This window comes from Heterostelium album, assembly GCF_000004825.1.
Source record: "Heterostelium album PN500 unplaced genomic scaffold PPL_contig20, whole genome shotgun sequence".
NCBI lineage: Eukaryota > Evosea > Eumycetozoa > Acytosteliales > Acytosteliaceae > Heterostelium > Heterostelium album.
Window position 1 is genome coordinate 262,240 of NW_008805097.1, and position 16,870 is coordinate 279,109.

Here is a 16,870-nt window from a genome sequence, read left to right on the forward strand (position 1 = left end):
ATTAATTTATTATGGAAACTGTTGTAGAGTCAAACTATCATCATCATTTAAATAGTGGAGCTGGTATCAATATCATCGGCACTATTGATAGCAATAGAATGAGTGGCAGCGGCAGTGCCACTGGCGAAATTGGCTTTGGCAGCGGTGGTGAAGCTGGTGTCATCGCGTCAAGTAGTAGCATCAGCAGTAACTCTAGCAACCTGAGCACAAGCATGTCTGGACACATACAACTCTCACAGAGTCAACAGATTCAACCACAAGGAATCATTGGAAACTATGTCATCGTTAAAACAATTGGAAGAGGTCAATTTGGTAAAGTTAAGCTAGGATATCATAGAAAGATACCAAATGAAAAAGTAAGTTGAGCTACAACTTGATGATGATGATGATGTTTAAACAATATTGGTTAATATTAACTCAATGATAATCATTTGTGTTTGTAGGTTGCTATAAAGATTATAAATAAAAGCAAATTGGATCAAGATACATTGAAGATGGTACAGCGAGAAGTAAGAATCATGAAGTTACTACATCATCCGAATATCATAAAGTTGTATGAAGTCATCGAGACGAACAGAGCACTCTATTTGATTATGGAGTATGCAGGTGAGGGCGAGGTAATGGATTTCATGATTGCGCATGGTGTGTTGTCCGAGCAACAGGCACGTACCTTTTTCATACAGATAGTGTCGGCGATCCACTATTGTCATAGCAAGCGAGCGGTTCATCGTGATTTGAAACCAGAGAATCTACTGCTGGACAGCAATCGTCAGATAAAGATCATCGACTTTGGTCTGAGCAATGTATTTACACCGGGCACCACACTAAAGACATTCTGTGGTTCGCCTACCTACGCATCGCCAGAGTTGATCCTGCGAAAGGAATACAACGGTCCATCCGTCGATATCTGGAGTATGGGTGTTGTTTTGTTTGTGTTGGTATCGGGTTATTTGCCGTTCGACGGTGACAACTATGTTGAGTTGTTCCAAAAGATTCTGGCTGCCGACTATACCATGCCCGACTACCTCTCACAGGACTGCAAGTCGCTGATCAGCAGAATGTTGGTAGTCGACCCACAGAAGCGTGCCAATCTCGAGGAGATTATCAATCATCCTTGGCTGGCACCGGTTGTCGACTCACTCAATCTGCAGTCGGTCTCCAATCCCAACCAAGACGGATTCGTCGTCGACGATGAGATTGTCAACGACTTGGTTGCGATTGGCTACGACCGTGACGAAGTCTACTCGAACGTCAAGCAGAATCGTTACAACGACTGTGCTGCCACCTACTTTTTGTTGGCAGGAAGAAAGTGTCGTGAGAACGCACAGGCTCTCGACTCTGACGCATTCTACTCTGATCAGCCATCGATTATCGCGCCGACCGGCGAGAAGAGTCCACTCATTAAATATAAACGTCATCATCGAAGAAGTCACACTGTCGATAGTCCTGTTAAATCATCGACTACCAGCAGCAGCAACAGCAGTAGTAGTACTAGCTCTTCTTATCAATCGCAACATCAACACCACCGTCACCAGCAACAACAACATGCCAATCAATCCGGTCATCATCATCATCATCACAGTCACCAACACTCCAATGGTACCAATCCAACATTTGTTCATTCACCAGCCTCAGATTCACCAGCACCATCGCCCATCTCGACATCACCACAAACCTCATCGATAGTTTCGCCGGGTGTCAAGATTCAGCCACCTCTTGGTCGCCCCATTTCAAAGTCAGCAAACGCTTCTGCCTCAAACTCACCTTCCAACTCTGCCTCAACTTCACCCAATTCCACTACACTTCCAATTTCACCGAGAGGTAACAACAGCAACAACGTCACACCCAACAACAAACTTATCAAGAGAAGAGCGACAGCCTATGCACTTTCGCCAACCAATCCAAACCACGAAATTCACAGCAGACTGAGGAGTAACAGTAGCAGCGTAGCTGACCAACAACACAAAGAAACCAAGAAACTAGAAGATGACTGGGTCATTTTCGAAGACTATTCCGATCAGTATCACCCAACCGTTGGATACCTCAAACCAATCTCCAAGAAAGAGAAGCACAAGTCCTCTGTATCAAGCTTGTTGTCATCCTTTAAGAATATACTGAAACGTTCAGATGAAAAAGATTCATTGTCACCTTCATCATCACATTCCAACACACCAACTTCCACACCACCTGTAAAATCATCTCAAACCCCACTAAGCATTCCAACTTTAGATACTGCCTCTGAAGCTAACAGTACAACACTGACAACAACAACCACAACCACAACAACACAATCAATAACATCATCGTCGAAACCAATCAATCACCATGAAGATTCATCGGTTGAACCAAGAATCGTAAGATTTGTATTTGGTCTTCAGACGACATCAATGAAACCAGCGCCCGAGTTGATGAATCAAGTGTTGGGTGTTGTCGGTTATTGTTGTATTCCACACACAGTGAAAGGACCATATCTCATCGAATGTGAAACTGAAGGTGTTAGATTTACCATTGAAGTATGTAGATTACCAAGATTATCAGTTAATGGTCTCAAGTTTAAGAGAATGGGTGGTTCCGCATGGCGATACAAAGGCATTTGTAAAGATATCTTATCACACATTGAAAGATAGTTAAAAAAAAAAGAAAAAAAAGTGGACATATATACAAACAATTGACAAATAATGATGATCAATCATATAAGCCCAAATAAAATAATTATTATATTGTATTATATTATTACTATAAAAAAACATTAATAGTATTATTATTATTATTAATTTCATTTATATTTTTTCAGAACTTTGTATTGTTTTTATAATTTAATAATTATATATTGGCATTAGTGATTGTAAAGAGATTGGTCTTCTGCACAACGGACACTCTGCTTTGGAGTTACACCATTCTGATAAACAATACCAACAGAATAGATGTCCACAAATAGTTGATGTCGAATTCTTTCTAACTTCCAGACATAATGTACATTTACCACCGTTGGCTGCTTCATCTTCATCACTATTACTATTTGTTGAGCTAAACAATCATAATAAAAATGATATAATCGAATGTTAGTAAATACAATCTAATAAGTCTTATGATATGATATAGTATTTGATAATTACTTGACTGTTTCAATGTTTATATCCGATTGATGAGATGCACCCGACAAAAAGAAAGAGTTATCTCTTAGGTAGATGAAAGAGGAAACTAAAAGTTGAATGATAATAAGAAGTCCAAGTATATGATATTTCGGTCTTCTTTGATCGACTTTTCTGTTGAATATATATCTGATGTTTGACAATCGCTTTGAGAACTCATAATATGCACCATTGAAATAAAACAATGCTAAATGTAATCTCTCTAGCTTTGGGAACAGTTCCTTTAGATAATAGAGATTTGGGAATCGCAAAAAGAATTTAGGTATATATTTCTTTATGATATAAGGTGCTAATAATTGAAAGAACATTAATCTACACCGATTCTTTTAGTTTGTTTGTTTGTTTGTTAGTTAGTTAATATTGTCAATCTATAGCTATAGTTTAATTACATACAGCGATTGTCGGTAATGAAAATGTATTATCTTTAATCTGTCTTAGATTACAGTATTCCTCACCAAGTGTTTGTGAACCAATCAAAGTAGTCAATATATAGTAGGTTAAACTTGATAGTAATTTAGATTCATTCTGTTTATTCATCATTACTCTTGGACCTTTATTATTCAATTGAATTAGATAAGAATTCTGGTTTATATTAATCTGTAATGTAGTAATAGTAATAATACCTGCAACTCTAGTTAATATCTCAAAGACTTGTTCTTCAAATAAACGTTTATAGAAATCATCTTTTTGCGACGCTCTGACTATATCTGGTTGATCTGCATATTGAGGAAACAAACCACTGGTTGCTCTATTATGATATGGTGTTGTAGTTGTTATAGATTGATTGTTATTTACATTATTACTAGTGCCTGTACTATTATTATTATTATTATTACTGTTACTATTATTATTTACATTGTTATTATTTCTATTGGTTGTCCTACTTGTACTTGATCTATTTACAATGTTTGGAGATCTTTGAGCATTATAATGAGGTTGTGATTGTATAGATGTTTGTTGTTGTTGGTTCATCATTAAGTGTGTCGCATGAATAAACAAAAATTAATAAATTAATAATGACAAAAATAATTAAAAAAAAAAAAAACTAAAAAATAAAATAATAGCAAAAACAAAGAAATGAAATTGGTACAGAAATAAAGTTTAGTTTGATTTTAAATATATACAAAAATTTATTTTATTATTTAATTTTTAATGTAATTCTTCTTCTTTCTTTTCTTTTCTAAAGTGATGATGTTTCTTTTTTGGTTTGAGATCCTCTCCAGACGGTTCGAAATTTAAGTCTTCTACTTGATTCTGAGGATTGTAGGATTCAACATAAGGTACTGTACATCCACACATAGAGCAATGAAGGAAAGGTGTTCCTTTCTTTACTTTAAAAAATGGAATAAAAAATAGTTGAGCCCATTCATCATCTAAAATATATTAAATATGTTAGTAATAAGTATTATAAATTCTAAATATTATAATAGGTCATAATCATAAAAAATACAAACTCTGTAATTAAAAAAAACAATTAAAAATATTAGTAATTTTTTAAAAAATATATCATTTAAACTTTCTAATTACTCTTAACAGTTGTACACTTTGGTTATGACAATTCGGACAGACTCTGATAATGTTATCTACTACCTTGGATTTACCAGTCAAACCAAAAGGGATAATAATTGGAATCCACATTTTTTTTTTCAAAGTTTCTATAAGATATCAATAAATAAACTAAATAGTATAGAATACTGTGTATTAAAATATACTTCTTGAGTAGTAAATTGAACGAAATTGTATTTCTTTTCTTTTTTTTTTTTTTATTAAAATTAGATCTTTTAAAAATTCTAAAAAAGGAAATTTTTTTTAAAGTAAAAAATTGATTTATTTAAGATTATTTTTTAAATATATGATACAATTTTTTTGTTTAGAAAATTTCTGGTGGAACTAAAGCAACATAGCTTCCAACACAATCATATAAAATGGTGTCAAACCATGTTGAGAATACCATTGTGAATCCAGTGTTGGTGATATCCTTTGCATGGATGTTAATACGGAGATTCTTCTGATTGTTAGCATCGATTTGTTGGACAGAGGTAGAAACTACTGGTGTAACTCCAGTTGGGAAAGCACGTGGGAATACAACCTTGTACTCGGCATCTCTTGGACCCATACCAGAGGAGAGATTGCTGTTGGAGTGGTTAACGGATCCGTTTTGTGCACGAACAATGGTTTTGAAGATGGCATCGAATCTCATTGAGATGTGACCAAAGTATGTGAGTGGATGGATAGCAATGGAACGAGCGATAATTGGGGTTTGGAAACGGTTGGTGACAATGGTGTGACGGTCGTTGTTGGCATTTAAAGATGGTCCATTTACCCAGTTGCTACCATCGAGGGTGTATTTCACTTGGTAAGAGGTAACCCATTGGTCAGCATCACCACGTCCTTGAGTGCAAACTCCGATGAACTCAACTGGTTCAGTTGAAGAAAGAGTAACAAATTGATTTGGAGCATCGTTGGTCAAAGCACACCAAGCAGATGAAGAGAGGTTACCAGTAATTACATTTCCTTTTTCATAGTTAAGAGTTCCAAATTCAACCTATTTACAGTTTATTATAAGTACTTAATTATTATTTTTTGATTTCAATATAATATTCTCACTTTATATACATACTGAATGATTGGCATTCCAGTTGGATGATGAACGAACATTTAAGCAACCGTATTTGTTTCCGTAGATTTCAGCCATTGTTATATATCTCTTTTAAATATTTTCTTTATATACCTTGAGGAATAAATAAAATTTAATTTATCTTTTGAATGATTCTAAATTGATCAGTTGAAACCAGTATTTATCATTTAACTTTTAAAATCATTGTTATTGATATTTAAATAATTTAATTTAATATTTATTAATGGGGTTTTCCCAGTTCAAAATAAGCAAATAATCTTGTATCAGTTTATTAAATCTCTACTGATTTTCTAAAAAATTGTAAATTACCACCAATGAAAATAAGAATCTTTTTCAATGTTTAAAATAGATGATAAAAAAGAGCCTGTTCATAGACAATTTACAAAAATTTTCAAACATTTTTTAAACTAACACATGTTCAATTTACAAAAAGGGCAAAATTATGATTTTTAGCAAATCAGATCCAAAGGAAATAATTTAATTTGCATTTTGTAATATGATTAGTATCTTTTTCTTATTTCCTTTTTAAAATTATGATAAATCGCAATTTAATTTTTAGGTATAAAATGTTAGAACTAGTTCAACATTATCATTTTCTTTAGTTAATCATTTTAAAATTATTGTTATTATTATCACTTTTATTTAAATTAAAAATAAAATGAGTGGAGAAATTTTTGGAAATACCTATGGTTGTTTGAATGTTAGATCATCATCAAACTTTAATGCTGAACATTCTGTAAGTATTAAAAATAAAAATTTATATATCAAGATATAATAAATAAACTAATTTTATTGTTTATTTCTAAAAACTAAAAAAGGTTGAATATGGTCTTATCAATTATAATAAAGGAAATGATACTCCCAAGACTGCTTCCTCAAGTTGGTGCGCCTTAACCAACGATGCTCCAAATCAATGGGTAACTTTGTCTAGCACTGAGCCGGTTGAGTTTGTTGGTATAAGAACCCAAGGACGTGGTGATTTCGACCAATGGGTAACCTCCTACCAAGTGAAATACACCCTCGACGGTTCCAACTGGAACACCGGTCCATCTTTCAATGCCAACACTGACCGTAACACCATTATCACCAATCGTTTCGATACACCAATCATTGCTCGTTCCATTGCTATCCACCCACTCACTTTCTTTGGTCACATCTCAATGAGATTCGATGCCATCTTCAAGACATTCCCACGTATGCAAACCGGTACCGTAAAGCACGAAGGTGGTCCACTCGCCTCGGGCATGGGAGAGCGTACTGTCGACTACAAAGTTGTCTTCCCAAAGGCATTCCCAGTCGGTGTTATTCCAAATGTAACTACTGCCGTACAACTCATCGATTCAAGCAACCTAAAGAATCTCCGTATTAATATCGGACAGAAGGATGTCACTAACACCGGTTTCACCATTGTCTTCAAGACATGGTTTGACACCCAATTGTTTGCTGCTACTGGTACATGGTTTGCATTTGTTAAACCAGAATATTTCTAAAACAAAAAACAATAAAAGTTAAACCTTTTTTTAAATTTGTATCAAATTAAAATAAAAAAATAAAGATTATCTTTGTTTAAAAAAATCTATGTATTTCTATCTGTTTTGTTTTATATAAGTTTAAATAACAAAAGATTTAGACCTATTGGACATTGGTTTACGTGCAAAAGTTGAAAAGACTTTCTTTTTGCTTAAAAAGTTGGAAATACTATTCTGTTTGGTAAGCTTTGGTGAATCAGTTTTGTTTTGTTGTTGACCATCCGCACCATTATTGAGATTATTGTTCTTTGATGTATATGCTGGTGTTTCTTGTTGTTGATTGGTTGGTGGTGAATTTGGTGTTTGAACTGAGAAACTTGATTGATTATTATTGCTATTATTGTTATTGTTACTGTTGATCAAGAAACCAGATGATACAGATCTGAGAATCTCCTTTGGATGCATCTTTGACCAAGTTGAGAATTTCTCTTCTTTCTTTGTGTTATTATTACCATCTTGTCCATTATTGTTGTTGTTGTTGGTTGTTGTAGTGGTGGTAGAAGATGATAACGATTGTTTGTTACTGTTGTTGTTACTTGTGTGATTGTTATGTTGTGAAGACTTTGAGGTTTGTCTTTCATTCATCTTTTGTTTTCTCTTTTTATCTTTTCTCTCCTTCTTTACGTCCTTGATGAATTTGAGACCGAGTGAAATGAATGCTTCACAACGATTGACTTCCTCCCAATTGCATTTCTTGGTGAGCCACTCCAAACATACTCCCCACATCAATTCCAACGAAGATGTTCTACCCCAACCAACATTGCCATCGAATGAGAATATCGTCTTGATAATGGTTACCAGCTTCAATGGATCCAGCGCACTGTACAGTAAGACAGTGCTGTACTGTTGGAGCACCGGGAGATTCAGGGCATATGCCAGCTTTGAGAGTAAGAGCATGTCGATTACATCCATCTCGGAGGCAGTCGACGGCAGCTTCTGATTGAGTAGCGGATAGAGCGATGGTTGCATCAATGAATTTCCAGAGGGAATGCAGCCGGCATACAGATATTCGAGCATGACAAACACTGCTTTCTGTGAAGCTTCGCCAATGTCAATGACCCAACCCATCGTTGGAATATCGCTCAATGCCGGTGACGACGGACACGACAGCTTACGATGAGGTGTGGAGGTGCCGGCAATGTTGGAAAGTGACGAGTTTCCATAGGATGAACTCATGGAACTAGAGATATTGTTAACATTGTTGGGGAACAGTTGAATTGCCGATCTCGACAACACCGGATACGATTCAAAGTGAAGTTTGAAGAATGTCGAACGATTGGCGAGAATGACACTGTGTGCCAGCACAACCTGTCCACCGTCATAGATAATTGTGACATCTGCACTATGTTTCGAATTGATTTGTTTCAGTAGATACTTGGACATTTCCAGTGTACCCATTCTGCCGGTGGAGTGTTGTGAGAGTGTGTCGACACAGAGATTACTGAGTGACTCGATATCGAATTGATTAGCGAAATCCAACAGCTCCGAGAGCTTACCGGTGGTGTTGATAATCTCTCTTGGAATTTCAGAGGTATAGGCAAACTGGAGAATCGCTCTGAAAATCTCGTAGCTAATGCCTTTCTCCACTGGAATGCGTGTCAGTGTGCCTGGATTGACGACACTGTTCATTCTGGAACGAGTTCTAGCACGGCTCGTTGCAACGCCATTGCCAACAGAGATGTTTGCACTGATGTAATCCATCGAGTTGGACGATGAATGATTGTAGTAGTTGCTGTCATCGCCGACATCGTAGTATCCACCGTCCATTATCGATGAGCTGTGATAGTGGATCGAAGAATCATCGTGTGATCTCGAGATATAGCTATTGTTATAGCTGTATTGACTACCATAGATTCCGCCATATTGATGCGAGTGCAGCTGTTGATGACTTCCGTGGCCGGTAGCGTTGTTCAGTGAGTGTGGATGCAACGACGCCAACGACTTGCAACTGGAAATCATGTCCCTGAAGAATTTGTACTGACGAAGCATTATGGAGTGTGCAAATATATCACGTCCATCGATAATAAACACCAAGTCACAGTAGTCGCCATCCAGAGCGAATCTGAAATCGTTACCGAGTGGATCGATCGGTGTCTTTGAACAATCGATCGAAGACGACGTGTAGAATCTACATTGTTGATTTAACTTGGGATCCAAATTATAGAGATACTCAACACAGTCGAAATGTCCAAACATCGAAGCCAAACACAACGGTGTCATACCCATATCATCCTTCACACTAGTACATTTCTTTCCTGTTCCCAACCAGTGATTCCAACACTCTGGAATGTCCACCCAATGCAGCCAAATGTAAAGGTAAACGACCTTTATTATCAGGCTAAAAAGTTACAAAACAAATTTGGTATGTTAATAGTTATTCATTCAACTATTGGTTGGTTGGATGGTAGGTCGGATCAACTTACAATATATAATACTATTTCAGATTTCAATTCTTTTTTGAATTTGGATGCATTTGGTATGCTTGAGAGGATGGATTGTGGTAGTTTGTTCTTTTGTTGTTTACAATAGAATAGGATGACGTCTATGATGTTCTTTTTACCCTGTCTGCTTGCAATGTGAATTGGGGTGTATCCTTGAGTGTCTTGAAGAGTGAGAGTTGCTCCTCTTTGAAGAAGTAGTTCACAACAAGACATGTAAGCATCGATGTTATTAACCGATTGATAGTTGATTGGATTCATAAGATTCTGCGCTGGTGGACTGTGATAGACACAGAGATGGAAAGGAGTGGATCCATTTACATCAGGTGCATTTATATTGCTCTTGTAGTCCAGTAGCAGTCTCAGGATGTTTGAATAACCTTTGAGTGCAGCGACATGAATTGAGTTTCTCGACATTGCTTTGTTTACGGTGGTGACTTTTGCGCCACGCGAAAGCAGTAGTGATACAATTGAGAATTGACCTCTGTCGACCGCGTAGAACAGTGGGGTCTCGCGATTGTTGTCCTTAGAGTTGGGCAGTGAACCGTAGTACAGCAAGACTTCAACACTTTGTGGATTGGCACACGCAGCATAGTGAAGCGGTGTCATGCCAGAGTTGTTGGTCGAGTTGACACGCGCGCCACGCAACACCATATGTCTGATGGCCAGCATCGATCCAATGATTGAAACACGATGAAGAATACTGTTTCCATTGGAATCGCGCATGTTGATATCCTCCTGATTGATCAATGTTTTAATTTCCTCTTGGACGAGTACAGCGTGAAGAAGAGGACGTTCTCCCATTGAAGAAGGTGATTTCTGACGAATTGGTCGTTGAATTCGATTACGTATCAGAGGGACAGATGTACTACGATGTGATTTACGTCCACTACCACTGCCATTACCATTTGAATTTGATGATGATGAAGTAGACAATGGTGATGATGGTGCCAATTGTATTTGAATCTGTGGAGTTGTTGGTGAGTTGGGAACCGTTGAATTTCCAACGTTATTACCATTGTTGTTGTTATTGTTATTGTTGATATTATTGAGTAAAGTTTGATCTTGTTTTGATATTGAGGCTGCATTAATGAATTCAGGTGATAGTTTGTCATTTTCCATATTTGTACTATTGGAACTAGATTGAAGTGGTGGTGACTTTGATAGTCCGGTATTATTTCTTGCACCAAGCTCGATTTGGCAGTCGTCCAACATTGGTGTGGATGGTGGTGAAGTAGAGACTGCTCTATTCTCAAGTGCCGGTGTTGTTACAGTGTGTGATGTTGTTGTAGTAGACGTACTACTAGTTGTCTTGAAAATAACTGGACTGTCCATAGCTGCAGATGATGATTGTTGTGGCTGTGTTTGTGATTGTTGTGGTTGTGGTGTTGGTGTTGAATTGGATGGTTGTTGAACTTGTTGTGGTTGTGATTTATTTAAATCATCCATAATATAATCGGAAGAAGAAGTGTTGTTGGTACTACAAATATTATTTGAAATTTGATCAATTGTATTGTTGTTAGGTGGTGATGATGAAGTATTATTATTGCTGTTTGAATCTTGTTCTGGCACCAGAATAATTGGTTGTGTGAAAGAGGAAGACATGGTTGTGGTGGTGTTGAGTGGAGTTTCCAATCTCGGTGAAATAACAAGCAGTTCTGGAACTAGAAAATTGTGCTCTGTGATGGTTGTTGTTGTGGTTGTAGTGGTTGTCTTTGTGGTCATAGTTGCCAAACAAGGTGATAGTGGTAATCCAGGTGGTTGTTGTTGTTGCGGTAGTGTTGTTGTTGAATTCTTTTCAAATTCTGAATTACTATTTTTATCCATCATCATTTATTATATTATTTTTATTATTAATTTTAAATTTGTATATTTTATAATTTCTATTTATTATTTTACAAATTTATATAACTAATAAACAGTTAATTGATTGATTGGATTGATTTTGAATAAAATTAAAAAAAATATTATAATAAAAATAATTTTACTGGTAAAAAAAAAGAAAAAAAAAACTGGAAATATAACTATAATACTGTTCCTGGTTTTGACTACTTAATACATTCAATAATATTAAATATTAGATATTAATATTATTTGTTGCGTTGTAATGTTATAAAAGTTTTAAAAAAAACTATTTTCTATATTTTTGTTATTCTATTCAATTGAAAATAAATAAATAAGTAAGTAAAAAATGTTAATTGTTTGTTATTATTATATTATTTGTAATGCTATGTTTGGACTGATTAATTTAATTGAGTGGATGGATTAATAAAATAGGCTATTTAAAAAAATAATATTAAAGTAGTAGTGTAGAGTAGTTGGAATCAAATCAGTTTATTATTTGTAAGTACTTATACTACAAATAATATAATTAATTTTATAACTATTCAATATTATTAGTAATGATTTGAATGTTATTGGATGATTATTTGATTTGGTTGATTTGATTGATTCCAATTGAGATGGATGATGATGATGATGATAATGAGTGATAATATCAGTTTTGTTTTGTTGTTTTTGATTTATATAATAATTTATACATGTGTTTATTTATTTATTTTATAAAAAATATATTTTATTTGATTTTAATGTAATATAAATATTTTTGATTTGATCAATAGTGTGAGTGAGTGAGATGAGAATAGTGAGGTGTGTTACTTTCTATGTTTTTTATCACATTTTATTTGTTTGTCTGTTGTCTGTTTGTATATCATAAAATCTGATGATTATTTATATGCAGGTATGCATGAATATGTAGGTATAGGTCAAACAAAAGGTTGGAACGGAATGTTTTCTGAAAGAAAGAGCGAGTGTTATGTTATATTATGTTATTGAAAGAAAAGAAATGGACTTTAATGGTTTTAAATGCCCACCATCCATTCACACCATTTAATATATTATAATGGTAAATATAGTAAATAACACAGGTAGATTATAAATATCATCAACTTTTGAATGCTCATGAATATAAAAACAATCTATAAAATATAATCAGAAAAGAAACAACATACACTATTCTCTTATATTATCTATTGTCCTTTTATTTCTTTTGTTTGTTTTTATCTCTCTTCTGATTATAACTATTTGTATGATAATGGTGATAATGATAAAACTTGACTTGATGATGATAATACTTGATGATGATGATGTTAATAAGACAAACAACAATAATTAATAATTGATGAGTTTGTTTGTAAATCTTTTATAAAGTAATTAAAAACCAAAAACAAAATAAAAAAGAACACCATATAGAAACACATTGATCAAGCGCACACACATCTACTCCCAACAAACAAACAATCAAATTATGATATATTATAAATTTAATACAAATATGGTAATTTGTGAATTAATATTATATTAAAGTTTTTGGTCAATATTTGAATTTGTGTTGGTGTGCTCATCTATCTCACCTTTTCATGGGTGGTGTCACTTTCAATTTTGAAATCGAATAACCATTTAAATAAGTTTGTTGATATAAACAATGTATATATAAAAACAAGAACAAGTACTTGCTGTTAATAATACTACGCGGCCACCACAACAATATTATTACCATCAAACATTTTCAACTATAGTATGGTAGTAGTTAAATTCTTTTTTTTTTTATTTTTAAATTCAAAACACTGAAAATCTTGTTGTTGATCAACAAACTAACAAACAACAATCATTCAATTATGTATACACCCACAAACATCAGGCAATCAAACAATATATTTATAACTACAAAACAACAGTGTATGATGGATATAGATGAACAATATATTGTTATGATGTGTATTTGTGTTGTTGGGTGAACAGAGGAGGTGTTGTTGTTGATAACAATTTTTGATGATACTGAAAAAAAGAGAAGGTGTGTGTGTGTGTTGGTGGTGATGTATGAGAGTGATACGATTACCCCATCCTCTCTCTCTACTTTCTATTTACTATTAGTAGTAATAAGTACTCATGTGATGATGGTGCTTATTCTTTTAGTTGGTGATGGTGGTAGAGTTAAGTATATGTATTATTGGGTATGATTAGTGATAATCGACTAAATTGGATCTACTTTTGTTTTAATTAGTACTGACAAAACTTAAGAAAATGTAATATGGTTATTTCAATTCCATTAAATAGCATTGCAACAATAATAATAACCTTTAACAACCAAAAATTTAAAATATAATAAAAACTTTTTAATGTTAAATCAAATTGTGTGTTTAAACATAAAGAGAGTGTGCAAATGTTTTGATTTGGTTTGGTTTGTCTTTTGGAATGTTTTTGTGGTTTGTTGGTTGTCGTTATTCATTTTAGTTTGGATGGATTGTTCTGGATTGATTATCTCTGTTCTAATCTGTCTATTTAAATGAAATTTATAACATAAAAAAAAAAATGGAAATAATATAAAACAATCAAATAAATGAAAGATTTATAAATAATTTTTTATATATTCTTAATTTTCGTGATTGTGTGTGAATATGTGTGTCAAATGAAGATATCTGATGCATCATAGCAAAACTATACTATACAATTAATGATATAATTGAGATTTGGTTTGATTTGATCTGTTTTGAATTCGTTTATTTCACAAAATGAAATGACATTGAATTAATGTGGAATAGAATATAACTAATAACATTGAATAATTATTATGCTACAATGAGACTCATTGTTTTTCATATGATATTGAAATAAATCATTATCGTTAATATCTATATAGTATTGTTGTTGTGTCTCACATGTTCTAAGAAATATAATGTATTTGTTGATGCCATGAATCATGCATGCATGGTGTTGATGTTGTTGGTTACATCTGATGCACTAAAACTTGCATTGCTTGTCGTCGCCCATTAAAATTGGTCAAATGCAACAAAAAACAAAAAAACACACAAATTGAATTTTCGTCTGCAAGGTCAACTATTATTATCTATAATTACAAATAACTCTATGCTTACTTTTTCTCTAAAAACTAAACTAAAATCTATCTGTCTTGTCTTTTTTATGAAAACTATATTCACTTTAATTAATAGTAGTTTATGTTTATTTTATTATTGATACAATTATTGTAATATTACAAAACTAAATTAATTTATCGTTGTTATTTAATCTTTGTTTTTCATAGTTATTATATGCAGATTAATTTATTATTTATTTGTACACTATCAAGCTATTTAAGTTTTTAATAAAATTTCTTCTTAAAAATCAGTTGATCAATTTTGTTTTATAAAAAAAAAAAAAACTTTTTTTAAAAAAAAAAAAAAACAAAAAGGTGCATAAATGCAACCAATCATCTCGCTGTTCTGTTCGTCAATCAAACATACCAGATCAGACAACACAGTTTGGTTTGATCTATCTAAAAATTATTAATAAGACATACAAAGATAAACCTTTCTTGATTTGAAATCGCGATTCCTAAAAAGTAAAACGAATGTCACTTTTATTAGGTCCTCCACTTTTTTTTTTTTTTTACAAACTTTTTTTGTTCAATCACAAATCACGGCTGCATCCAATATTAGACCAATTTGTTTTTTCTTGAGATCGTTGAAAAAAATAGGGTGAATTTTCAAAAAAACAATAAAAAATAGAAATAAATTAAAATAAATTAAATTTAAATTAAATGAGGTCAATGTTTGTAGTGTGTTTTTTTTTTTTTTTAAAGTGTGAGCTTCATAATAAGTTTAATGATTTAAATTCTTTAATTTTCATAAAAATTAACATCATTGTAAGAATAATTGATAAACCTATAACAGTTAAATATTATCATTATTCCTTCAGAAATCAGCAAACACCATACCATCAGATCGATCGAATAATCACTTTTTTTTAAAAAAACAAAAAATTAATTTTTTTCATTTTTCCCTTGTCTAAAATTTCCATCTAGATTTAATTTAAAAATTTAGTAATATCCATTTTCATTTAGTAGTAATAGTAACAATCAATATATACATATAAGTTAAAGAAAGAATAATAGAATAACAATAATGTCAAGTCCATCAAGTTCAACAGCAGCAGCACCAATTAGAAAAAAGTCAATTTTGGCACCACCCATAAGATTGTTGGAGAGTCTATCGACTATCAATCAAGACGATCATGGAAATACACCGAGACCATCGAAATCGATGTTGCTGTTCATCAGTGGAATGCAATCGTTCACTAAGGACGGTGGAAAGACCGCCGAGGAGAAACTGACCAAGGCCAACGACGAAGCGGTCAAGTCGGCCGACACCGAAGAGATGGCAGTGACAGCACTCGGTCTTGGCTATTGCTACTCGTTCGAGAGCGAGAAGTTGGAGCGATCACTCGAGCACTATCAACACTCACTGTCGCTCTGGAAGAAGTTGCACTCGGCACAATCGATCAAATTGATAGGATTGCTCGGCGACATCTCTGTAATACAACTACAACTCAACCAGAAACAACCGGCACTTAACACCCTATTAGAGTGTCAGAACATCTACAAACATGCCAACCAAGATAAATCAACCAACCAAGAATATCAATCACTTCAAGATGCAATTAAAAAGTTACAACAATAATAATAATAATAATATTAAAAATATAAAAACTAACGTAAAATAAATGTAAAATAATATAAATAAAATATAAACGAAATATAAATATAATTTCGATCAAATATATAAATAAAAAGTTAAATATATATATATATATATAATATAAAAATCAAATACAAAACTAGTTTAGTATTAAAAGTATTAAGGATATCAAAAGTCATTTAATTAATGTTGTCTTATCAACCTTATAAACATATAAATATAAAAAGAATATCAATAATAATCATTTAATATAACATACAAGTAGAGAGAGTTGTAAAAATAAGAATACATTCATAAAAATAATGTCTAAAAGAAAAACACATAAATAACAAATAAAAGTTGAAGTTCAACAAGGGCATGCTGCACACAAAGAATATAAAAAAACTAATCATAGATTATAAATATATAAATAAACAATACAATACAAAACAAACATCATTTATAGATATATAAAATTATTATTATTAAAATAAATAAATAAAAATCAAGAAAAAAAATAAAATAAAAAAAACAAATAAATATCATATCATAAGTTAGTTAGGAGAATAAATGGAATAGTAACCGTTACTTTGATTCACCC

The 16,870-nt window shown here is 33.0% G+C and overlaps 7 protein-coding genes across 7 annotated transcripts; 3 read left to right on the forward strand and 4 right to left on the reverse strand.

Moving 5' to 3' along the window:
• Positions 1–11: 11 nt before the first annotated feature.
• mrkA (putative protein serine/threonine kinase) lies at positions 12–2,627 on the forward strand (the record flags this gene model as incomplete). The annotated part of the gene is made up of 2 exons (XM_020581815.1): positions 12–356; positions 444–2,627. 2 exons carry the CDS (start codon positions 12–14, stop codon positions 2,625–2,627), a joined length of 2,529 nt encoding a protein of 842 aa, XP_020427685.1.
• Positions 2,628–2,816: 189 nt separating this feature from the next.
• Positions 2,817–4,124, reverse strand: pex10 (peroxisomal biogenesis factor 2/10/12 Ring-finger protein; the record flags this gene model as incomplete). The annotated part of the gene is made up of 3 exons (XM_020581816.1): positions 2,817–3,027; positions 3,117–3,441; positions 3,542–4,124. 3 exons carry the CDS (start codon positions 4,122–4,124, stop codon positions 2,817–2,819), a joined length of 1,119 nt encoding a protein of 372 aa, XP_020427686.1.
• A 177-nt stretch (positions 4,125–4,301) lies between these two features.
• Positions 4,302–4,790, reverse strand: PPL_11058 (uncharacterized protein; the record flags this gene model as incomplete). Its single annotated transcript, XM_020581817.1, has 2 exons — positions 4,302–4,525; positions 4,754–4,790. 2 exons carry the CDS (start codon positions 4,788–4,790, stop codon positions 4,302–4,304), a joined length of 261 nt encoding a protein of 86 aa, XP_020427687.1.
• A 232-nt stretch (positions 4,791–5,022) lies between these two features.
• dscE (discoidin II) lies at positions 5,023–5,847 on the reverse strand (the record flags this gene model as incomplete). Its single annotated transcript, XM_020581818.1, has 2 exons — positions 5,023–5,697; positions 5,773–5,847. 2 exons carry the CDS (start codon positions 5,845–5,847, stop codon positions 5,023–5,025), a joined length of 750 nt encoding a protein of 249 aa, XP_020427688.1.
• Positions 5,848–6,448: 601 nt separating this feature from the next.
• PPL_11060 (discoidin II) lies at positions 6,449–7,280 on the forward strand (the record flags this gene model as incomplete). Its single annotated transcript, XM_020581819.1, has 2 exons — positions 6,449–6,526; positions 6,609–7,280. 2 exons carry the CDS (start codon positions 6,449–6,451, stop codon positions 7,278–7,280), a joined length of 750 nt encoding a protein of 249 aa, XP_020427689.1.
• Positions 7,281–7,400: 120 nt separating this feature from the next.
• On the reverse strand, positions 7,401–11,590 carry cnrM (ankyrin repeat-containing protein; the record flags this gene model as incomplete). Its single annotated transcript, XM_020581820.1, has 2 exons — positions 7,401–9,551; positions 9,743–11,590. The coding sequence occupies 2 exons, from the start codon at positions 11,588–11,590 to the stop codon at positions 7,401–7,403; spliced, it is 3,999 nt and encodes a 1,332-aa protein (XP_020427690.1).
• Positions 11,591–15,717: 4,127 nt separating this feature from the next.
• PPL_11062 (tetratricopeptide repeat protein) lies at positions 15,718–16,272 on the forward strand (the record flags this gene model as incomplete). Its single annotated transcript, XM_020581821.1, has 1 exon — positions 15,718–16,272. The coding sequence occupies one exon, from the start codon at positions 15,718–15,720 to the stop codon at positions 16,270–16,272; it is 555 nt and encodes a 184-aa protein (XP_020427691.1).
• Between the last annotated feature and the right edge of the window lie 598 nt (positions 16,273–16,870).